Here is a 24354-nt window from a genome sequence, read left to right as displayed (position 1 = left end):
ATCGGTGGCCATGCTAACTAGCCTTAGCATAGCAGGGCATACCTGGGCATGATTGACAACGCAAAGGCCCGCCTCCTGACTCGGATTGGTTGGGGGAAGCTCAGCTTTTTTTTCACAGATTATCTGTCTCATACTATACCGTCATGACATAGTGACAGCTTCAACAAATACGGCAAACAATTTTTTTATAATGAAAATTACTTACTGCAGGTTTAAGTGACTGCTAACTCCCACCTGCAGGTGGCAATACTTCTTTCTTCGCCACTGCTGCCTCAGTCATACTTGAATTTTTGTTATAGTCCTTGACAAAAATTCACATTTACCGTCACACATAAATCCAAATATTTCTAAACTGTTATTTTGACGGCAAAAATAACAGTTTTGAATGTGTGTTCAAAACTGCACACATTTCTTGTCCCTTTGGTTTTCTCCAGCTTCATGATTGTAATTTTGCTCTGAAAGGTAGATGGAGTTTACCACTGAAGTGATGTTCGCCACTACTCTGTTAGCACATTTCTCCCAAGTTTTTTTGTCAGAGACATAAATCAGGGCCATATTTACCAGGAAACTACAAGTGTTTTCTTTCCTCAATTCTTAAGATAAAGTTCTCAAAATTAGGGTCATGGCATGAAAAAGAAAAAAGATAACGCTCTTCCAAGTGTAGATATTTCCACATCAGAGTGTTCTAAAAATGGTTTAACATTTTAACAGCCCATTCAACAGCAATAACTCTCAGTAGATGTTTACTATGTGATTTTATCAGCGTTAGAGCAATGCTTTACTTTCTTGAGGTTTTAAGCTGCAACGAATCCCATATCATCACACCTCCAGCACCATGCTTTGATTCTCAAGAGAATACACAAGAGAAATTGGCAGATGGCAAAAATTGGTTGATTTTTAGTTTGATCGACCCTTATTAGTGACTGGATGATTGCAGACTTGCTCTTTTTGAGATCCTTCCTGTTGGAAGCTAGATGTTAATATCATAAGTGAACAGTTTTGTCTTTGCTTCATAATGTTGTTGCGTCTCTGTTTTACTGTGATCTTGTTGTCATGATCATGATGCCATCTCCTTCGTCTAGTTTCTTTTAGCTGCACTGAACAATTCAAACAACAAATCTCTACTGACAGCATTTATGATTTGGTAGTAGATAAATCCAAAACCTCTTATTTACAACAACCGCAGGCCTTGAAACATTTTTTTCTGGTAATACAACATGGAAATGTAAACACTTCACCTACACTTCATTATAATTATATGCAAAACCTGTTCTGACAAACATTACTGTGATTAAGCAAAAGAAAATAACCCAATTGTGGGATTTAGGATTTGATAAAGCCAAGTGTTGCGTCGCACAAACAGGTTGAGATTTCTCCCACAGGAACAGATCACTACATGGCACTTGTAGATTCTGTTTGTTCATTATGTTTTTATACTAAAAATGTTTTTATGTGGAATAATAAAACAACACAGCACTCATTACTCAAAGGTTTATGATTCTGGTGTCAAAAATCCTTACAAATTGTGAGGAAACATTAAATTCTCTCTTATAATATTCACACATTACTTGAAAGAAAATGTAATTCTGAGTCATTTTGCATAAATTAGGTTAATGAGGCTGATTTGGTTTCCAGATTTAAATTGTACAAGTTTCATCATATTTCCAAAAATAGAAAGAAATAAACCCTGGATTAGCTGGTAGCTAGTTTTCTGCTAGCTTAGTACGGATTCTGCTTCAGATAATTTAAATGTTTGTTAGCTGTGTCATGGTGATGAAAACACAAGGGCTAACTGGTGTTAGCCTAGCCTAGCTTATGCTACCATTAGCTAGGCTAGGCTGACTGGTATTAGCCTAGCCACTGAGCCCAAATGTTAGCAGTACTAAAAAAAAAAATGATTCTAACTAGTTACTCTACCCAACAACAACAAACTGCCGTTACGCATTTACATATATACCTAGACTTTGACTAGGGTTAAAAAAATTAAAAATCTAAGTAAATTAAGGGAGTGAATACTTCTTCAGTAGCTACACAGCATGACTCTGACTCATTTTACCATTCTTTAGGATGTTGCTGTGATTTTCCTTAAAGTAACTGCTCTTTTAGTGATTCGCTGTTTGAAGATCCAAGACTTTTTCCTTCCAACTCTCCCTAAATATATCTCTACTATCTGAATCTTCACTCTTGTGACCAGGAAAGAAACCTAAACCTGAATGCTTCCTGTAGTCCTGCATCACATGAACAGGACAATGACCAGACACTCCGTTCATTCAGCAGTTTTCTGCCGACACCCGTTTCCCCAGCTAGACCTGCCTGGTGAGTTTGGCCCCACCCATCTTTTCTTTTTGCTTTCTCTCACCTGAGACTCAACATTTTCCTCCTGAGAATCTGGATTGCGCACAACCTTCCCTAATTTTTGTATTAATCTTGAGGACTCTCAGCTAAACATCTCTGGCTTTCTTCATATTTGGCTAAATCACAATGAGTGGGAAGCTGTGGACGGAGGAGCAGTTCAACTGCCCCGTGTGTCTTGATCTCCCCAATGATCCGGTCACCATACCCTGCGGACACAGCTACTGCATGGCCTGCATCAAAGACTTCTGGAGCAAGGATGACCCCAAAGGGATTTACAGCTGCCCCCAGTGCCGCCAGACCTTCTGCCCCAAACCGCCCTTGTCCAGAAACACCATGCTGGCCGAGGCTGTGGAGCAGCTCCGCAAAGGGGCCCTCCAATCAGAAGTTCGAGACTCCATCCGAAGCGCTCGCGGGTTGTCCTCTAGATCCAAGTCCAGGCTGTCCACCGGAGCCGTTCTGTGCGACATGTGCAAAGGGGAGCAGCGTGCCGCTGTGAAAAGCTGCCTGGCGTGTATGAGCTCCTTCTGCGAGACCCACCTGAAGCCTCACCAGACCAAGAAGTCTCTCAAGCAGCATGAGCTCATCCCGCCGACCAGCAATCTGGCAGAGAAGATCTGCACCCAGCACAAGTACCTGCAGGAGTTCTTCTGTCGTCAGTGCAAGATGTTTGTCTGCTGGCTGTGCACCAGCAATCAGCACAAAGACCACGAGTGTGTGTCCACCAAGGTTGAGCGACAGGAGAGAGAGGTGCGTAAAAAACGATTCCCAAGGGCAACTATTCTCAAACTGTATTTTTCACATTTTGCCATGTTACAACTACAGACTTATGGGCATTTTGTTGGGATTTTGTGAGAGACCAACATAAAGTATTGTCATGAGTACTGTCTTCAGCTTTCAATTTCCCTTGTGAAATGGCTCAAGCTTCGTGACATTGGATGAAGTCTTGCGATAGATTTTCATTTAAATTTGGTCTAACTCATCAACATAGTCTGATGTGAACCTAGAGGTTTGGCTGTATTGGCTGTTTAGTTGAAGGTGAACCTAAGCCAAAAACTCAAGTCTTCAACATCAGATTTTCTTCCTTATTTAGCTTTATCAATCTTCACATCAACTCATGATCTCATCTTGTAGTGAACTAAAACCTGGACTTTAACTGCTTTCATTGCCATCATGATCTCCCTTCTCTTCAACATTTTGTACAGCTTTTTGTTGGTCTGTCTCAATAAACACAACAACGGTCCCAATGTTAAAACTTCAAGCTATATTAATACTTTTACTAGTCATTGTGGGAGTAAAAATCCAGAATCCACCCTCCTGTGAGGCGCTTATTGTTATATCTAACGGCTTTCTGCCTGACGTGTCCTTCCTCTGCACCTTTTGTTGGGTAATGAGTCTAAAGCCAGGCTGAATGCATTCCTAACAGCATTCCTATCCCATTACACCGCTCCTCCTGGCCACTACTGTACCCAGTTGCTTCCTTCAGCTCGTCCTGTTTTTCATGCCGTTTCATCCCTGTGCAGAAGCTGCTTTCAGACATCCAAGCAGACAACCAGCTGAAGCTGAAACACAGGGAGCAGGAGCTGAAGGATATGAAGAAGATGATGGAAGAAGTGAAGGTTGGTGGAACTGCAAGATAAATTTAGTATCCAGAATGAAAAAGTACCCAACGTTGAAATGTGGTTAGACAGAAATTGAATCTATTTAGTTAACTGGATATAATTGGGTGATTGTTTTGACCGTCAATTGACCATAATTCAACAATTAATTACCATGTTTTGCTGTCTGGATAAAACAAGAGCTAATTGGTGAGTGGGTCTCCAATCTTGGCAACAGCGTTCTGGGGACAAGGTGCACGATGAGACGGAGAACATTCTGGGCGAGATGCTGCGCTCCGTGGAGCGTCTGCAGGAGCTGCTGGAGGAGGTGCTGGACCAGGCCAGCCTGGAGAAGATGAACCAGGCCCAGGAGGTCGCCGACAACCTGGAGGCCGAGATCAGGGAACGGAGGAAGAGGGACACGGAAATGAAGGACCTGGCGGACTGTGGAGACAACATCTACTACCTCCAGGTACAGATCACTCCTGAAGAGTGATCTGTACCTTGTTTTTGTTTTATTTTTTCAGTCAGTTACAACTTAAAAAGCAGAAATATTCTCTGATCATTTGCTATAATTTTTTTCTTATTTATATGAACAATCCATCAACTTAGAATAGATTGGGAGAGGGTAAAAACAAATATATTAGAAAAATAAAACAGGACACACACACAAAAGAAAACCACAAATAGGGTGTTTAATACGACAAATTTAAGAGGTTTTTATAATAAAATGTTAACAGTAGGCCAGAGCTGACATGACATTCTAACAGTGTGATAACTTTATGTAAAAATCACATTTTTTCCCTAAGTTAATGCAAAAATTTCAACTCTATATGATCTAAGAACATGTGATGAAACATATTGATTATTATAATATAACACTGACATGATGCAACTTGCTGTGTCTCCTTTGGTAAAAACCTTTTAAGCTAGTTTGATAATTAATTGAGCATACAGTACAGTTAGATAACTAGAATAATTTGGAATATATGTTTGATTACATTTAAATTGTTTTTCTTTGTACCTTAAGATGGCATTTATTGTAAATTTGCTCTTAAAGTTTCCTAACATGAGAGGAAACATTTTCATTAGTGTTGATTGTCGTCTGACTTCCTCTAAAGCCGTTTACTTATCCTCAGACGTGCGACACCATGAGCAGTCCCCTTGACTGCGGCGACCTGCCGGCCGTGCATGTCAATCACAATGCGACCTTTGAACCCGTTCTAGAAGTAGTGCTGGCCCTCAGGGACCGAGTGGAGGATCTGTGCAATCAGGAGCTGGGGAAGATCAACAAGCAAGGTCTGTCAGAAGAAACTCTTCACAAAAACTTACCAGATATTTTTGTCCAGTTTCTACTGAAAGTATCTTAGTAGACCTGAAATAAGACAAAACTAACTTACAATTAACTTTTCAGCAAGATATACGAGCTTGTTTTAAGGAAAAATATTCCTTAACATTCCAGATTATTTCACTTATAATGTGGAAAAACTGTTTAGTTGTAAAAGAAATAATCTGCCAGTGGAATAAGTTAGTTTTGTCCAAGCATACTTGGTAAGATTTTGTGATTTTGCAGTGCAGGTTTGGACCTTTCTTTCAAGTCATAACTGTTTTGTCTGGTCTGTTTCAGTCAATGAAACCAAACTGTTCACTTTGGGAAACTGTAAGTACAGAGCACTGTCCTTTTTGCCATCACAGAACATTTTTAGCTTTTTTAACCCAACATTGACGGTTTCTGATCTTTTTCAGCCAGCCGGTTGGGAGGGAAAAAAGTATTTCGTGATTGTGAGTTTTCTTCTGAGCTCTAATGAACTCTTCAGAAAGTATTTTCATAAACCTGACAGGTGTTTTTTCTCCTCTTTCTAGTGTTTTCCGGTCTGAGTAAAAGCAACACCAACAACCGTAACCCGACTTCAAGCATTTCACTGGATGTCCGAAGTACCGACCGACAAGGACTAGGTACGCCACGCTTTTAAGAACTGTAATTTGAAAGGATTTCAGTCAAACATGGTGGTGAGTGGTTTTTATGTCCAACAGCACTCAGAGGTCCCAACGTGAGGAGCAGGGACGCACCTCGAGGTGAGATTTTTAAAAAGAATGCTTTTGAATTTCATGCAGTCAGCAGAAACACATCAGCATGTTTTCAAAATGGTTGCAGACAGAGGAAACACAAACTCACCCAGACGGAGACGAGAGGAGAGAGAGGCTGGTAAGCGGGCGCCGGTTGGGGTTTAAAAATCTCCTCACTTCCTGCTGGAGGTCATGACATTCTCAAATTGAACTGAAACCATTAATACATGCAAATAACGGCCTAGTCCAAACCTGTATCTAATTTATTATGTTAAATTGACTTCTTTTTTTAGCTTTACATCATGTTATAATTTTAATCACTCATCAAAAACATGCCTGGAGTGTTTTCATCCCTTCTCCTCTACTCCTCCATTCAGCTCCTTCAGACTAGCCAGCAGCAATTAGCAAACACCTGGTCCAACTGCGCATCTGCTGAGCTCATTATACAAACTACTTCTCAGTTCAACTGAGCTGTTAAAAATGTTATTAAATGGTTAATAGAGGAGAAATGTTGTGATGACTTCCTGAAGGCAGAGTTCCAGAAAGAGTAGAAGCTTCTTAAAGACACAGAGGCCCAATTTCAAGGTCTTAAGCTACAAAGTCAAATTTCTTTTAAGTCATATTAGATGTATGTAAATATATAAAGCATTTTTATAGCAAATAAAGGTAACATACTAAGTTGATTTGCACTGTGTACATCCCCTTTAGAAATTATGTTCATGGAGATTCAGCTAGAAACATCTTTTCAGATTTTTAATGAAACATATATATTTTTTTTCTTCCCCTTCAAACTTCTTCACTACCTTCTGTCTTTCACATATAATCCTAACAGCAAAAACTAAAAGTTCAAAGCCGTGGAAACATTCATATCTCCATCCCAACAGAGCGTGAGTCTAACCCCAGCCCCACCCCCAGCCGCAGAGGGGGGCCGTCTCTCTGGAGCAGGTCTAGTCAAAACCCGGTCGCCCCTCCTGCAGCTATGGCTCCGATTCCAATCCCAGCCTCTCCTATTCCCGCTCCAGCTCCAGCTTCATCCAGTGGTATAATCACATTGTTGCATTTTGTCGCCACCATGTGGCAGAATTTGAGCATTGCAGCATTTACAAAGAGTAAGTAAACATTCCTCTTTCTATGCAGCGTTCAGCAGGATGGCGTCGATCAGCAGCCTGTTTCGCTCACACCGACGAGGCGCCAACCAGGCCACCCCGGTTAATAACACCGCAGCTGCAGGAGGAAACCCGGGTAAGACCCGAACGCTTCTTCCATCAGTGTTTGATCAATCTGCTCATTTCAGGAAACAAAACCGTTAAAAGTTTAAAAGTTTGGTTAAAGCTGAGCACAAGGGAGAGGTTTTCATTTTTAATTCTTTGGTCCAACAGGCGGGATGGTGGATCTGTTAGAAACACCAACAGAGAGTAAGATGGCTGCTCTTCCTTCCTGGTAAACATCTCATAGTTTAGAGAAACGGTTTAATCGTGGTTTCTCATTGGACAGTTAACCCAGGTCTGTTCTTGGACACGCCTCTGCCGAACGCCATGACTCAAGCTTTTCCTGCAGCTTTTCCTGCATGTGAGCCAACCCTGTCACCTCTTTATAACAAATATATCTGAGATTATATGTTGCAACAATAACTAAACCGTAAGATCTGCTCATTCAATGACATACTGGCAATTTTTCCAGTGAGAGAAATCAACCTTGACAGCATCCAGGCACCAGAACCGAGATCCAGAGAGGAGTTTCTCCAGTGTGAGTGAAAGAAGTGAAACTACATTTTGTTTAAAGGGGCAGTATTATGTAAAATATTCTTTTTTGAGCTTTACATCATCAAAAACATAGCTGGAGTTTTTCCTTGATTCTTTCATACATGTTTGATAAATCCGTTAATCTCCATGGAAACTATTCAGCTGTGCAAAACGCCTGGTTGGATCTAGCCCCGCCTTTGAGACGCAGCAATTAGCAGACACTGGGAATGTAACATCTTCTCGATGAAACACTGGTTAATAGAGGAGCCATGTTGTGATGACTTCCTGTAGGCGGAAAGAGCAGAAGTTGCTTAATGAGACAGAAACCCAGTTTCATATTTGATATTTATAGCATTTTTATAATATCTGTTCTTGTGCTATAAAATGCAACCACATGCCTGTAAACACATTTACACAGTTAACTCTCTTCTAGATTCTGTGATCCTGACCCTTGACCCCAATACAGCTCACAAGCGCTTGGTACTCTCTGAAGGCAACACCAAGGCTACCCTGCAGGGTCCAACGCAGCCGTACGCCGACACACCCCAGCGCTTCGACGGCTGGACCCAGGTGATGTGCCAGAGCCCGCTGCAGGCCCAGCGCTCCTACTGGGAGGTGGAGTGGAGGGGGCGTGGGTCCTCAATGGGCGTGGCCTACGCCTCGCTGAGCAGGAAGGGCAACGACGCCCGGTCCGGCCTCGGCTACAACGCCCAGTCCTGGACGCTGGAGCTGTCCGACACCTGCTGCTCGGCGATGCACGCCAACGAGAAGAGGGACATCGCCGTCACCTACTCGCCCCGCCTGGGCGTCTACGCCGATCTATCGGCGGGGACGCTGGCGTTCTACAGCGTGGCGGACAACATGACGCACCTCCATAGCTTCAGGGCTAACTTCACCCAGCCTATTTATGCGACGTTCGGAGTGGGGAGCGGGGTCGGGGTGGGTCTGGACTTCGCCCTGGGGCAGTTCTCATCCAGCTGTGACAGCATTAAGATCTGTCCGCTGTGAAGCAGCGGGTCGGAGTGCTGAACGATTCAAATCCCCATCCCCTTCATCCTTTTTCTTTAAAATTTAATGTATGGATCAACACAAATTGGTGCAAAATTTAAAAGTTTAAGTCAAATTTTACAAATAAAAATCTAAAAAGAGTGGAATGCATTTGTATTCAGTCCCTTGGAGTCAGCTAAAATCATTTGGGGTGCGTCTCTACCAGCTTTGAACATCAACTCTGGATGGACAGGGTCTGTGAAGAAGCCCGGCCACAGATTCTCAACTGTACTTTGACTAGGTCATTATCCATGAAGCTTTCTTTTCAACTCCTCTGGGATTTGGGGTCATAGTTCAGGTATTTTTTGAGCTTTTGAGGTGCTAATCAGCTGCTATAAGTTGTAAAAACAAACAAAAAACGCATCTAACACCTTCCTTTATCTTCATAAGTTCCTACACAACATCCTCAAACAAACCTCTCATAATAACCCAGACATTTTAATTTCAGTAGCTTTATTTTACAAAAGAGGCAACAACATATTATCCTGATTACAGCTAGGAAACACCAGGAAGTTTTGTTTTTATTTTAAGATATTTAATCCATCAAAAGCCACAAAGCTGAACTTTGAATTTTACAAGGAAAAGATGAAAATACTCATTATGCCTTCATCATAGGTCATTTTTTCCTTTTCACAATGCTTACTTAAACATATACAAGCCTGAAATATTTATTTTTAACAAAAATAAAGTTTTTTCAAGTTAACATGGATTCCCTCTATGTGGAAAAAAATGCAACATTAGTTAAATTATTAGCTTATATTGTTACCAGACACATAACATGTTTTCATCAATGTCAGGATTTAAATACAGATGTCAGTAAAGGTTAACTATAGAACATAAGAGCAGATACAAGTTCATGTTTAGGCATTTTAGAAACATGGCTGATTTCAAGTACTTTCTAGGTGGGAAATGCTCCCACCTGCTGGCCAATGTTGGTACTGAATTTTCCCTTTCCCTTCAGTCTGAAGCTGACTTCTGCTTCAGAAAAATCAAATATGTTCAGTTTAGTTCAGCAATGATCCCCAGAACCGACTAAGTGCAACTAAAACATAGCAACAAACTTTATTGAAAACAGTGCTTGCCTCTATTTAAGGCCTCATATTCATAAAAACACACAAAACACAAAAACCTGAAGGAAAACAGATCCCTCCCACACCCCATTACTCCTTCCCTATTTTTAAAATTTTGTCTATTTTGGTTTTAGCCTTGCTTTAACCTTTCCCCACCTGCCTGCTGACAGATGCATGCTGGGACATGTAGGCAATGTTGCTTTTCATGCAGATGCTTTTGCCATACCACACGGACGGAAAAGTTAAGGTATATTAACAGTAAAAATAAACCCATGACTGGTATGTTTACAGGCATAGCTGGACTACAGGATTAGCCTGGCAGTTTCATGCTATGCTTTAAGTCTTCTAGCTAGCGCCTAAGTAATAAAAGCAAGTAGGATCGCTCCTCCACCGACACCAGAGGCTCGTCTTTCTAGAAGTGGACATAATCACCATTTACGGGGTTATAGACTGGGATGACATTGTTCTACAGTTTTTCTTGATGATTAGAGTACAAGCCCTTGGAACAGCAAGACTCTGGATGCTCAGTTGTTCAATCAGTCACCACTTTCCCTCATTATCCAACAAAACAAACGTTCTTTCTTTCACAACATTTTCCTTGTTCTTTCTTATCGACTTCCACAAACCCTCAGACACTTACAAGTTTACTTTACTTCCTCCCCCACAGGATTCCTGCGACTTTACTGGAAAAGTTTCGTACTTTTCCAGGCTCAACTTTCGAAAGTTTACCTTAATTTTAAAACATAAACACACTAACGTTTACCACTGATTTACAGAAAATACTTCTATGAATGCTGGAAAAAATCAAGAAAGAGAAATACATTCAGAAGACACACAAAAGGAATGCAGAATATGGGGAAGACAGGAAAAAAGGTAAAAAGGAGGCAACAGATACAAGGGGGGAAAAAGGATACAGAAATAAAAAAATAATTATGCAGAAAGGAGGAAATGAAGAGGAAGCATTCAATAAAAAGGAGAAAGAACTTTTAGATATTAGGATTGGGAATAAAGTCTGGTCTGCAAAAAAAAAGTTTCCAAACTGTTCTTTTCCTCAAATTATTCTGACCTGGGAAGATTCTGAGATCAAATTCCAGACCTTTTCCTGACTAGGAAAGAATCCTGCTTCCAGTTGCACCTGAACATCCAGAGTCTCACAAGAACTACTGAAATGCAAACCCAACACAAGAGTCAAGCTAAGGCCAAGCGTCATGTCGGATGGGTACATTTAGAAAACTCAGCATTACTAAAAACAGTTGAGTTCAATTGTGCTTTTAACTGAAGTCATGAAAAGGAGGGACTGTTCTTCCTGCTGATTCCCTGACACCTCTCTCCAAAAGGCAGAAAGGAAAGAGTTTAAGTGGAGGTGTTAGCGATTTGTGGCTCCTTCCTTTAGTGTTTTGAACTTCTTGGAGGGTGCGAGATGGAGGCAAGATGCCGGCGTCGTTCTTTAAGGTTTCCCCATGGTGGTGGGGGGATAGCCAGGGAGGTCGGATGAGGAGGATGTCCGGTTGACTTACTACCTGCTCTGGCGCCAATCATCGCCGGGAGACTCTGATTGCGCCGCAGGCCGTCCATCAGGCTTCCACCACCTGCTGACACAAATGTGGCGGACTCTTGGTGCGGCACTGGCATGTCAGACTCTGAACTGTGCAGCACCTTAGTGAACCCCAAACGACAAAGTCTTTCTACCAGACTAACGCTGACTAGATTGGCCTTGTCTCTGCCTGGCTTAGAACAAGAGGAGAGGCTGGGAGTTTCCTGGGAAGGGCTGGGCAGGTCAGGATGTGGGGCTCGGCCCAGGTTCAACCCGTACACATCTTGGAGAAAAAGCTCTGCAGGCCGCGAGGCTAGAAAATTGTCAGACGGATGTTGGCGAGGCTCCGTAGGCACGAGCGAGGGAGTGGGAGAGTGGGAGGGGGAGTTGGGCGGTGTGCTTGGCATAATTTGCAACAGGGGTTGCTGTGGAGCAGATCTGGGCAATGGAGAGGGTACATCAGTGGAAACTTGTGCAGAAATACCTCTCTCTAGGACCAGTTTGGCCAGGCCGCAGGGGGGAGCTGGAGGGCGTCGAGGCGGGAAGGAGTCACCCAAACTCAGCCTGCAGGGAGTTACCGGAGTACTGGGACCCGTTCTCATGGAGCTGGGCGTGTTGGCCGAAAGGGACGACTGAGAGCTAGAAAACACAAAGAAGTCAAGAAAATGACTTTGAATTCAGAGTTATCTCAACTACTCTCTCAATACAGCGCTTCCAAATCTGATGTTTTAACTTATTTTCTTTGTCATACTCTGCAGTTGGCTTACCTTGGTGTGACCTGCGTGATGTCAGTAGGGTGGAGAATACGACAGGTTGTGAAGGTGTAGGTAGAGAAGGTGGAGCTCTGACTCTTTCCTGGGTTTTGGACTAAACACAAAACAAAGCTCATGAAAAAACCTCACAGTGATGGTGTCACATTAAAGTATTAACATTTTAAGAAAAACTGTACCACAAGAAGAAGTTGTTGAGGTGGAAACTCTACTTTGTGATTGGACAGCTGTTGCAGAAGCTCCTGGAATGGGAAGAGCCAATTGGTTGGATTTCTCTGTGACGTGATTGGATTTCAAACAGAGGTCCGAAGGGACAAAGGAGGAAGTGGAAGACGCTCCAGGTGATGTTGATCGGATCGAGGCGGGAGGCGCATTGGTGCAAGGTGCAACAGAACGGTTTCTGTCCTCGGGTGTGGATGAACGGCGTACGTTAAAGGTTATCCCACATTCCTCCTCTTCCTCATCCAGCTCCTCTTTACCCTTTTCAGCTGTTCCTTTCTCAAGGGCAGCAATCTCTCTGTGCTTTTCAGCCTCTTCGTCTTCCTCCATGTCTGACAGCCGGAACATGGCATCCTGAGCCAGAGGTCGGAAACCCTTCGTCACAACACCAGGGTGTGGATCTAAGATGGTGGCCAGGTGAGGCTGGGCAAGCTGCTGCCAGTGATGAAGCGTCAGGGAGCCTAAAGACAAACAATGTGATCTAAATTTGGAAAGGGAAGTGCATATTGGAGCAGAAACCAAACAACGAAGGATTTATCTGCAGAGCCACACAGTTTCAGGAACAATCAGAGTTTCCTTGAATAGACTGGTGGGTCTGGATTTCCTATTGATTTTGGAAAAACCTACAAATCTCTTGGTGCAGATGCTACCCACCATATTTGACTGAACCCATGAAGAAAACCTGCCATTCCAAGAAGGCCTGTAAAAAATATACCAAAGACAACTGTAACGCTATCAAAGGTGAGTAAAGCCCCCAACAATGTTGTTTGGAAATTTGCAAAAATGTTACATTTTATATTTAGTCATGATGGCATTTTGTTTATAGAATTTTAAGTTTGGAAAAAAGCTCTAACATTACACAAAAAATAAGTTAAGTGTAGGGAATACTTTTCTATTTTGCAGAAGACTGAACGGCTCACAAGCTAATATTACAATGCTAACTTTTGACTTTTAGCTGAAAGAGTTAATCAAAAATATTGTATAGTTAAAATGTCTGAACCAACACCTATTAATCACATGGCAACTGCTTTAAATACCAGTTTCCTTAATTGGGATTAACGCTTGCTCATATTAGCAAATACACTAGCCAGTTAGCATAATCAAGCTAATGTAATTCAGATCATTTTAAACTAATTTAAATAAATTATCTAATTATCTAAACACTTTCTCCAATAAAAATAGAAACATTTAAAATTTAAAGAAATTTTAAAAAGTAATTTGTAAATGAAATTACAAGCTAATGTAAAAGAATTAAAAACAAGCCTTCTATTGAAATTAAAATGATCCTTTTTTAGATAGTAAATCAAACTAAAACTAGCTTAAAACTTAAAAATAAATATCTAAAACTTTGTCACTGTCTCTATTTCACCTCATCTGTTTAAAAATGTTAGTGGTACGTGAATTTTCTAGTGATGTTTCTGTTGCAGAAACATTACCTTCCATTGGTTTGACGATTTGAAGCTTCTCCGGCAGGAAGGTTTTGAAAACAGTGGAGCCGACTGTGAGATCGGAGAGGTTGGAAAAGGAGGAGAGCACGCTGCCCATCGGGGAGCTGCAGCTGCTGCCCTCTACACCGGCTTCTGCCCGGGTCTGATTCTGCAGCTTCTTCTCACGCTCCGCCTGGAAGAACTGATGCTCAGACAGGAAGTTTTGCCGCCTTAAAGAGAGTCGATGGAGAGCTTTGGTGAGGTCATTTCCTCCTGGTAGTCCTGGCTTTCCCATTCGTACCTCGTCCCTGCAAACAAGATATAAATCAAGACTTAAAGACTTAAAATATGTCATTATATCTTGACTGTAGGTCAGATACAGGTTTCTTACTCTTGTGCTGACTGGAAAGGTTGGGCAGTCATTACTAGAGAACTCTGTCCAGAACCGGGGATAGGCGGGGTGGCCAAAGCAGCGCGAGACGCTGAGGCGTTGACCGAGCGGACTGTTTGGAAGACTCTCTTTTGAGAAATTCTATTAAAATAAATAGAATAAAAATAAGTTTTGTTTCTGATTTGTAAATGCCAAGTATATACAGATGACATTGGTACAAGTAATCTTTTTAACCCTGTGCACGGTCTGGCAGGGTTCCACTGCACTTTTCCAAGTTTCTTTTGTTGTGTGTGATTTCGGGAACTGACTGTCTGACCGTGACATCTGCTGCACTCCTCCTGAGCGTCACACTCAAACTGCAGGACCGTTTAAAAACCAAACACTGCTCCACTTCAGCATTTTTTAATTTTCAAGAAACAAAGATAATTCTTTAAAACAAATCTTCAAAATATAAAATAGCTAATTCCTATATCTTCCTGGCACAAACCAGTCACTGTATGTTGGCATTTGAATCATTTTGTTTCGGTACATTTAGTGCAAGACCTTCAATCTCTCTAAATCAGAACCATTGTTTGTTTTTTTCTAGAAACGTTACAGAGCAGAGCATATTTCTAATATATGCAGAAGACACTGCTACATACATTTTATTTCTTAAAGCTTAAAATGCTTCAAATAAAGAGTTGAAAGTGTAATAAATATTCAGAAAGGCAATGCTGGAACAAACAGTCAGATTTACCTTTGGTCTTGAAAGGCGGTTTCCTCATCGATGCTCAGCTCTCTCCTCATTGAACCTTCTATCTCTGCTGCCAACGATTCCTGTGTGGGATAAGATTTCCTAAATAGACCAACTAAAATCCTTTTTACACATATAAAAATTTCTGATTTGGAAGTCGTTTCCTTACCATGGGGTAGAGGCCGTATGAAAGATGTCGTCGCATCCCGGAGGAGGGACTGCTTCTACTTCGCAGCTCTCTGATCTCGTCCTGCGACTCATGGAGCATTTCCACACACTCTGCGTTCCTCTCTGCCAGCTCATTCAGCTGCCAGAGCGCAAATACAGGATTAACTTAAAAAGTTAAAATATTTGCAACAATAATGCGAACACAAAATCGGATACGTACCTCTGCTGTTAGCTGTCTCTGAGCATCTTTGGAGGCCTGGAGGTGGATCCTTAGCTCTTCTTTCTCCAGAACCAGCTTTAGAGAACCAACAGAGAGCAAGTCTTTACTGCAGTTTTTGGTCGTTATGTGGGTTAGGCTTCTAAAATCCAGGCGTTCTCACCTCCTTCCCTCTGTGTTGCAGCTCTACAATCTGAGAAAGCAGCTGAGCGATTTCCTCCTGGTGTCTGAGCAGCTCTTCGTTCTTCTGGGACAGTTCGTCCGTTAGACACACCATCTGACTGTTGGACTCGCCTGTGAGGAAGAAGACGCATCAGTAGGAGGTACAGCTACCACTGTCTGAAACAATCTACATTACAAACACAAATTTCACTATAATAGATCAACGCCGACTCACGTAGTTCTTTGACGCAGTCGCTGACCAGCTGCTGCTCCTTCTCCTCGTATGTCATGGTGTCTTTCTTCAGCTGACATGCCTGGAAGAAAAATACTGTCTTTTGGAACAAATCTACTATTTTTATTCATTTAATTCCTTAATTTCCACCTTGGGAGCTCTGTACCTCAGACCTCAGTGCCTGGTTCTCCTCCTCCACCTCCTGCAGCTTGTTCTGCAGCTGCTCCAGCTGGCTGAGCGCGGCAGCGGCCCCCCCCAGCAGCTGTTGCTGCTGCTGCGGGGTCGACACGGTGGCGTCTTGCTCCCCCTCCTCCGAGGCGCTGGCCACAATCCGGAGCAGTTCATCCTTCTTGTTTAGCTCATGCTGCAGCTGGTGAACCTGGAATGTAGAAAATCTTGTAATTTAACGGGACAAATTTAGTAAAATATTTGACTATCATACATGCAGCTTGATACTGCCACCACCATGCATCAACATGGGAATTGTATTCTGAGAAAGATCTAGGTTTGTTCTGTCCTTTGTGGCTTAAAGGTTTAATTTTCATCTCAAAAAAGCCTTTTCGGAAACTTGAAACTTAAACTATGTTGCGGTCATTTGAGATTTATGTGACTTCTAAATGTAATATGAGGTTAAAAAACAAGCTGTTTTAAAAGTTTTCAAACAGACAAAGGCTCTTTATCTCTGTCTGGCATCATGCATCTTGTGCCTTCAATCTCATTTAGTTCCTTTACGGCGTAAATGTGGAGACTCATTCTCTAAACGTTACGATTTTAAGTGCCATAATTTGTAATGAGTTACCTGGTCCACTGCTTGTGCCAGCTGCTCCTCCACAACGTCGTTTCGTTCCTGCAGCAGGTGATTTCTCTGCAGAAGGGACTGACCAATCCGAGCCGCAAGCTCCAGATCTCTGTCTCGCTATTCAATAAGAACGCAGGAGGTTACTACGGTTACCAGCTGACATATGTTTGCCATCCAGGGATATCTACCTCAGCCAAAAGATGGGTGACCACTTCGATGTCATTGTAGGTTTTGGTCATCTGCTCAACTCGATCGGCACTGAGGACTGAGCCAGAAAAGTTTTTTTTAAAATCACCCTGAGCTAGCTTACACGTTATCTAGCATGCACATGCAACCAAAACTTGCACTCATGCACCTCAAAATAAAACCAGTTTCACTCCAAACTACAGGAAATGGCTAGCAGGCTACTTTCTGTTTACCAAAAGGTTTTGTCTACTCGCAACACACCCAAATAAAAGACACGCCAAACATATCTAATTATATTTCCTGCTGTTCTCTACAGGCAGAAGGCAAAAAAAGGCTCCAAATGAAGGAAAAGTGAAGCCACTCTCACAATAATGGTTAATGTAGAAAGTTTCAGAGTAACAGGAGGCAGGAAAGGAGAGAGGGATACCTTTGGAGAGGCTCTGAGAGCCGGGATGGGAGTAAGGAGAGGGCTCCAAAGCAAAATAAGCTAGAGAGAGAAGGGAGAAAAGATGGTACAGTTTAAGAAGAACGCAGTGCTTTGCATAAGTATTCAACACATTACAGCTATGAACTTTAATGTATTTTAATCAGGATTTGACAGATTTTTAATTAGAATTTCTACTCAAATAAGAGTATATAAGTATTTGGTAAAAAGTCTTTTCAAGTACTGAGTGGCTGACCAAATTATTAATCATTTAATATTTCAAAATTACACAATCAGATGGACCAAAATATAAAGTTAAGAGGTAATTTTGGTATTTTAAGGATGAAAATGACAATAATTCATGTAAGTAACAAAATCAGGCAAAATAAATTTTCTCCAAATCAATTATAAACTTTAACAAAAACTGCAGCTCTGTGTCTGGTGAATCTTTGGTTAAAACATGTTTGTTTTTTATTCAGTGGGTAGAAAATCCAGAAATTTTACTCAAGTAGAAGTAGAGATACTTCATAATAAAATCACTCAAGTAAACAGCGTAGTAAAAATACTCCTAAAAGTTCTTTTTTTCAAAAAGGTACTCAAGTAAATGTAACTAGTTACTCCCTAATTCTAGGGTTTGATGTGACAGCCAAAGTAGTGCAAAATTGCGACAAACAGGAAAATAGTTTATGAACCGGAAGAAGTTTGACTTGCAGTTTGTCGCAGGTCATGTAAGAAAACAACAAAAACATGGACGAAATCTAAACTTTTGTATCACTGGCACACGGTGGTGGCAGCATGATGTTGCTGGACGGAAAACGGATGGGAGTTAACAACAACACTTGCAGCTATAACTGCATGTTCAGTTTTATTTCTGAACAAAGAGAGCAGACGTTTTCCTTCCACTAAACCTTTCCCGGTTCATCTACTAAAAGTTCAAGAGATCTAGGACTTCTGCAAAGCACTGTTGAATCAACCTGCCTGTTTTTAAAAGGAGAATTGGGCAGAAAGAAGAAACTAACGAGAAGAAATGAAGCGTGAAAGCAGAAGCTTTAATAAACCACGTTAGTGTTCTGGAGCTCTGAGGTTCTACTCATTAGTCCGATCTGCTGTTAGCACCTGAGTGGGAGTCAGCGGCGCTGCACAAAACGCTTCCCCAGCTCCACCTGTTTAAAGAGACGCAGCAGCTTCACACTCCAACAATGCTGGACTTGAGCACTATAATAATTTCCTTTGATTTAAAGTGCAAACATAACCGTATATTAGCAGTTTTAGCTAAAAGATAATAGAAAGTAACGATTAAGAACAAAGTGGAACAGCAGATCAGCTCTCTTATCCTTCATAATAAAAGCAGATTAAATCAGATGAGAGCGTCGTTCGGTAATCCGAGCCCCTCGACGACCTCTGGGTCGGACCGGCTGAAAATAACCTCGAAAGATGGCCGCAGTAAAAAAAAGATATGTGCTCACACACATCTTTTTACCTCGTGGCTGGAGCATGTCGCTGTGGTCAAGGCGATGCACATCCATGGTCCGGTTTTGATTATGTTTAATCTCGTGTTTACTTCATAAGTCCCTGTGAATAAAGATGGCTGGACTCTGGCCACAATGAATTGCGTAACTGAACAGCTTCTTACTTAACGAACTGCGTCGTTTTGACATTTATGAGTTTCACACAGTACAACGGTCGATGTCTGATTGGACCTTTGGTTCCAATAAACTAACTAGAATGTAGAGAAAAGTGGAAATGGCAGTATAAATAATTATCAGGCCGTAAAATGGGGTCAAATGATGGTTTGTTTTGAAAGAGGACTGAACTTCTCCCTACAGATGCTGTTTGGGTGAACCGATTGCAGTTTTCTGGCTGATCACCGATCTTTAAAAGCCTGACCTGCCAATCTCGATTTTTTTTATTTTTCTATCTGAAATGTTTCCCTTGCTCTCAGCAGAAAAAAGTGGGACAGTAGCAAATTTTCAGACCAGATAAGATCAGTTTCAGTTTAAAAATGACAGAAAATCAGGGTTGATTCATCAGTGACACCTTGCTTTAACTCAAACTGATCTTCCTACTTTCGTTTTTAAATTTTGCCACAGATTCTTAAATGGATTTATGACTAGACTTTGACTACGCCAGTCTAACATACTTTCAGTCTGAATCATCAAACCAGAGAACCTACTTCCAACTTTTGCGCTTGGCAAAAGGACACTAGTAAAGACAAATTTGTGAATATTTTAATAAGGCTGTGTATTTAGCTAATTAGAAACTATGCTTTATAAATATAGTTCATAAGTCGTTTTCTTAGTGTCTGTTCGTTGATAGCACACCGGACCTTGTTTAAGAGCTATTAGTAGTCGGAACAAGCTGTAATAAAAACTCTGCACTTAAAAACGTCTTCAGTTCTGACTTCCTTTTCTGTATTTTTGCAGTTTTTATTCACTGGTTTTATTGCCAACTGTATTTTAAAGCAGTTTTGATCCAGAATGTGCAGTTGTTGCATTTGTGAAGAAAACAAGAAGTTGTCTCTTTGACTGGTAACTCACTTCCTGCATACCACCACTTGTTTGATTGGACAGTAAACAAAGCTTGAGATTTACCCTACTTCCTTTCTCATGAGCAAACTATTTCCATGCAGCTCTCTCCCTGAGCTTGCTGACAAATTGGACACACACAAGGAAACAGCAGCATGCTAACGGCTCACCTTCCACAGCGACAGCATCGTACACCTCCTCATTTTGGACGTTTAAACCCGGCATTATCCGTGTTTCTTCCCTACTGTCCTACTTTCACCCTAGCTCCCCCCAGTAAGACTCTGTCTCGTGACTCTGGCCTCTGTGCGTCCCTCTGGTGAGGTCAGTGCATTCCTCTTTAGTTCACACACACACACACACACACACTGGTTAGAAGAAAAGCCGGATGCAGTCTTACTCATGTAGCGCAGAGTCTCTTCGGCCAGCATTGGTGAGATGGAGCTGATCTGTGTGGGGGTTTCGTCTGGAGAGCAGCTGGGGGAAACCACCCAGTCCTGACTGTCGGACAGGTAGAGTGAGCCGGACCCGGCCGAACACGAGCCCAGGGAGCTGGAGGTGTAGTGCCTCCCACTGCTACCCAGTCCTTCATCTGGAAACCAGGAACACATCCTGATCAAGTTTCCAATATCAAACTCTACTCAGAATTACAAAATACAACCGCACGGCATTCTGGGAAACATAGGCATAAGAAAAGCTTTAGTCGCTTTCACGGTTAGCTAAGCAAGGTTGAATCAGCTAAGTCACTCTCTCTTCGGTTACCTAGCGACAACCTGTTGAGTAACTAGTGGTTACCTAGCAACAACCTGTTGAGTAACTGGAGCAGCAGCAGTTTTAAGTTTTACCTCTTCGCTGTTTAATTGTGGATTTCAGATATTTAAAACAAAAAACTAATCAACAATTAGCGATATCAACTGATATGAAACTTATATCGTAATACGTTTTTCAAACGTGTTTGTATATCGATATGAGCACATATTTCTGGAGTGAAACTTGTGCTTTATTTCGCCTCAGAAGCAACAAATCACACCACTCTTCAGTTTAAACCAACAACATTACCCATAATGCAGTTCCTTTAGATGTATAGGACTCTGCTGTTAGATTAGATGTATGTTAGATGAATTGTATTGCTCACCATGTCTCCACATTTTCGTCAAATTACAGCAGTGACACACAGTACCATTACAACCATGATTTTGTAGTGCTGCCATATTACCATAGCAACCTACTGTGGGAAAACCAAACACTGGCTCTAAAGCAGACATTTTGCATTTGTCATTGCCTTTGTACAGTTTCTGTTTACCTAATTAAACTGGTGTAACCTAAATTAAATCTCTAACACCTAACAGGCCATAATTCTTTCACAAAAAGAAGAAGCTCTAGCTTTTGTAGAGCAACAGGAAGTACATTTGTGTTGTCGTTATGCAGTTTAAGTGAATCAGTGTGTGTGTGTGTGTGTGTGCTCTCTTGGGTCTGGAACTGTACTAGTCAATGACCTTCCACTTGAGCAAATATGTGGTTTACTGGGACACGAGCTAACAATAGCATCTGTCCCAGAGACTCGGCATACTGCACTGAGGGGAGGCGGGGCAGAAACATATTTTATACCCACCAATCTGAGGTCAGAAACATTACAATATGCTCTGTACAAAGATTTTATTCTCTCTCACATGTAAGTAAGTCAAATCAAACAAAAATAATTTGAGTTATAAACAAAAAAAAAAACTGCATCGTCAGATTCCTGACCTGTCTCCGTGCTCGACTCCTTCTTCTCCACCGCCCGGGGTTTCACCTCAAACATGTCCTCTTCTCTGGGTGGGAGTGAGGGGCCCCCCTCCCAAAAAACACAAAGCTGGACAAGACAGGGAGGCAGCTACTGCCGTGACATCACATCCTGGTGCTGAGCTGATGGGCCGTGACCTCATGAACACCTTTACCTGCAACAGAGTGAACAATCTGTGATTACACAGCGGCTTCAAGACATTCTGACCTACAGATTAGGGGAAGACATTTTTGAAAAAGTCAGGAGAAATTAGTGCCACAGCTTCATAACCAACTGTAAAAAAATGTATCCAAACTAAAACAAAACAACAAATAAGATGAATTATGAAGTAAACAAAATAGTCCTTCAAGAAAAGGGATAGTTGAGACCAAAACACCAAACTGATTATTTTTGTCACTCGGTTTTTGGTAGAAAAACAGAGAAAAGAGAAAAACAGTAAATCATAAAAATGTAAATCATTGGGCTCAGTTTAATTAAATTTTATAGTGACATGCCTGTGCATCTTTGTAGGTTCTGAGTAACAGGAATCAGGCCATGGGAAGGAGAAGAGTCCTGATTACACAACAGTAAAGCTGAAACAGCTGGGATCGTAAAAGAGATTAAGGCAGATGTTTCGCACACAACCTTACAGTCTGGAAATTTTTATCCAGAAATTGTTGAGATTTGAATCGCACCTTGCAGCAGTGCTTTGCACCAATTTGTTATTAGTGTCCGAGTAAATAGATTCAGGATCCATTATGTTCCTACTCGCCATAGCTCTTCAAATACATGCTTCCTGTTTCAGTGATTTAAAAAGCCGGGACCGAGTGTCTGTGAGTCATGCCTCGACTGAGGCCGACACAGACCGCTACGCCAACACCGCTCTCTTCATAATGTTTATGAAACCCAAAGAAATTAAAACCTTAATGTCGGTTCCCAACCACAAACAGACACAAAAATGACCTGCTACTTACCAGAGGCGACATTACTGAGACCGTAAAACCACAGCCAGCGGCTCAAGTCCCAGCTGCTTACCTCAGCTTTTCACATCCCATCACATCTAATCTGCATTCACCGGACGATCCAATAGCAAGTGACACAGAGCCGACACAGCAGTGGAAGATGGCAACACGTCAATAATGAAGTACAAACTGAGGTTAAAGCGGTCATCGGGAACTCCAGCAACAACGAGCGTGGGATTTACAATGGGTACGACACAGTGATGAAGCTGGACTTAATTACACAAAGGTGGGCAACTCCCTGAAGCCCCAGCTAATAACCCCTAGCTTAATACTGTTATAACTAATTAGTCATTTACATCACTGTGGAGGGATTCTGGCCCTTTCTTCTTTGTACAATTGTTGTAACTTGGCCACGTTTATCAAATTTCAACCATGACTTACCTGTTTAAGGACGTACACTTTGACTAGATTGTTTGGTTATTTAGTGCTTTGGATTATGGTCCTATTGAGTAACACAAGCAAGCTTGAGTTTAATGTCCCAAACTTATGCTCAGATATCAGATGTTCTCTGGAAATTTTCACATATTTTTGTTTGACTAACCTTAACTGGGGCAAGTGAGGCCTACAGTGTTTGGCATGTTGTTCTGGGTTCTTTTGTGACTTTCTGGATGAGTCATGGATGGACTCTTGGAGTAATTTTGGTTGGATGGCCAGTCTTGTGAAGGTTCACCACTGCTCCATGCTTTCTTTAATTGGGGATAATGGCTCTAATACTAGCAATGTGTTTCGTATTTTAGATCCTTCAGCCTACTTCATGTTGTCTGATGGGTTCCATTACAGTAATTTACAGTTATAAATCTGATCTTGGTGCAGCAAACTAAAATTAACTGTGACTTAACAAAGGGATTAATAATTTGAAAGTTGTATTTACTTTAGCAAAGTTGTTTTTGCTCCTGTAGTTAATTAAAGTCAAGATCTAGTTGTATTATGAAACAACAATGAGCTACAAATAGGTGGTGTTGCTAAATTTGGAGTGAAAAAAGGGAAGTCGGGGCCCCATTACAGGACCCCACTATGACTAAATCCGCCTCTGGAAACAACTACTTTGATTTATCATCCGTTTCTAATATATGATTATTTCCAAACAACTATTTTATGCTGAGAGATACAGAATGTTAAAAAATGTTAGCAATAAATTCATGCAAATGCTTCTACTTTAAAATGAAAGCCTTTATTTTGTCAGTTGGACGCGTCTATAGAAATGCGCTCACTAATACATATGTTTAGATATCTAACAGAGTATGCCATTATTTCCACAATAACCAAAATAGGCAACAGTGGGATAAAAACAGTATGAATATCTTCCCGTTAGCCTCGCGCTATTCTGTCTCGTGCGCTTCGATGACAGCTTCTAACCGTTGCGTCAGCGAGCAGTTCCTCCGCGAGCTCAAAAAAAAAGATTATTATTACAGCCGGATTTATGTTTACAGCAGCAGTTCAGTCATGATCGAACTCACCCGGTGTCAATAAACTTCCACTGCATGAGGTTTTCCAACGGTACGGGCTCAGAGATCCGTTTCACGAAGCATCTAACAATGGAGAAGAAGGATGACGATGAAGTTGGCCTGCGATTCGTCGCTCCGTAAATAAAGGGCCATTCCGCCGCATTTACCACTTCTGTCTTTGCTGTAAGACCATTGGTATTTTTCCATAGGACCAAAAAATGTCATGTTCAAGCAAAATACTCAGTCAGCTACCAAATAAAAAAATTTCCCACGCTCTTATAACACTATGTATATTTTTCTTTTTACCTGTTCAACAAACTCATATTTTAATGAAAAAAAGCAAAGTAGTCTGACTTCTGTAGAAAAGAAATCTGTAAAATCAGTAGGTATGAAACTTAAGACTTTCTAACTCCTGTTACAAATTAAGAGAAAAAATGTGGCACTTTTTGATTTGTTTATTATATT

The 24354-nt window shown here is 41.5% G+C and overlaps 2 protein-coding genes across 6 annotated transcripts; one reads left to right on the top strand and one right to left on the bottom strand.

Annotated features, from left to right (window-relative positions):
• The first annotated feature begins 169 nt into the window (after positions 1–169).
• On the top strand, positions 170–9016 carry LOC102234813. The gene is made up of 16 exons (XM_014472977.2): positions 170–2316; positions 2433–3102; positions 3876–3971; positions 4189–4422; positions 5090–5249; positions 5578–5610; positions 5697–5732; positions 5814–5906; positions 5985–6026; positions 6106–6156; positions 6902–7057; positions 7155–7259; positions 7397–7432; positions 7512–7586; positions 7698–7763; positions 8193–9016. The coding sequence occupies exons 2-16, from the start codon at positions 2482–2484 to the stop codon at positions 8765–8767; spliced, it is 2379 nt and encodes a 792-aa protein (XP_014328463.1). The 5' UTR covers positions 170–2316; positions 2433–2481; the 3' UTR covers positions 8768–9016.
• Positions 9017–9242: 226 nt separating this feature from the next.
• Positions 9243–24005, bottom strand: LOC102234554 (trafficking kinesin-binding protein 2). 5 transcript variants are annotated; one of them, XM_014472972.2, is made up of 17 exons: positions 23902–24005; positions 21407–21597; positions 20061–20252; positions 17142–17201; positions 16717–16793; positions 16529–16645; positions 15896–16108; positions 15733–15811; positions 15499–15629; positions 15339–15413; positions 15120–15257; positions 14954–15033; positions 14218–14358; positions 13836–14134; positions 12360–12860; positions 12178–12277; positions 9243–12049 (listed from the first exon to the last, which is right to left on the bottom strand). In XM_014472972.2, the coding sequence occupies exons 2-17, from the start codon at positions 21459–21461 to the stop codon at positions 11266–11268; spliced, it is 3042 nt and encodes a 1013-aa protein (XP_014328458.1). In that variant the 5' UTR covers positions 21462–21597; positions 23902–24005; the 3' UTR covers positions 9243–11265. The 5 variants fall into 5 exon arrangements, with proteins under 5 accessions (XP_014328458.1, XP_023185344.1, XP_023185345.1 ...); XM_023329576.1 differs by lacking the exon at positions 17142–17201; XM_023329577.1 differs by lacking the exons at positions 20061–20252; positions 21407–21597; positions 23902–24005 and adding an exon at positions 18619–20033.
• Positions 24006–24354: the final 349 nt, after the last annotated feature.

The sequence above is a fragment of the Xiphophorus maculatus genome, chromosome 24 (assembly GCF_002775205.1).
Source record: "Xiphophorus maculatus strain JP 163 A chromosome 24, X_maculatus-5.0-male, whole genome shotgun sequence".
Classification (NCBI taxonomy): Eukaryota; Metazoa; Chordata; class Actinopteri; order Cyprinodontiformes; family Poeciliidae; genus Xiphophorus; species Xiphophorus maculatus.
This window is presented reverse-complemented; position numbering and strand designations above follow the sequence as displayed.

Coding starts and splice junctions, on each gene's coding strand:
- LOC102234813 (XM_014472977.2), top strand. CDS start 2,482: ATGAGTGGGAAGCTGTGGACGGAGGAGCAGTTCAACTGCCCCGTGTGT. Junction 5,733..5,813: donor GAAAAAAGTATTTCGTGATT/GTGAGTTTTCTT, acceptor TCCTCTTTCTAG/TGTTTTCCGGTCTGAGTAAA. Junction 5,907..5,984: donor TACCGACCGACAAGGACTAG/GTACGCCACGCT, acceptor TATGTCCAACAG/CACTCAGAGGTCCCAACGTG.
- LOC102234554 (XM_014472972.2), bottom strand. CDS start 21,461: ATGTTTGAGGTGAAACCCCGGGCGGTGGAGAAGAAGGAGTCGAGCACG. Junction 15,034..15,119: donor CATACGGCCTCTACCCCATG/GTAAGGAAACGA, acceptor TATCCCACACAG/GAATCGTTGGCAGCAGAGAT. Junction 14,359..14,953: donor ACCGCCTTTCAAGACCAAAG/GTAAATCTGACT, acceptor TTATTTTAATAG/AATTTCTCAAAAGAGAGTCT.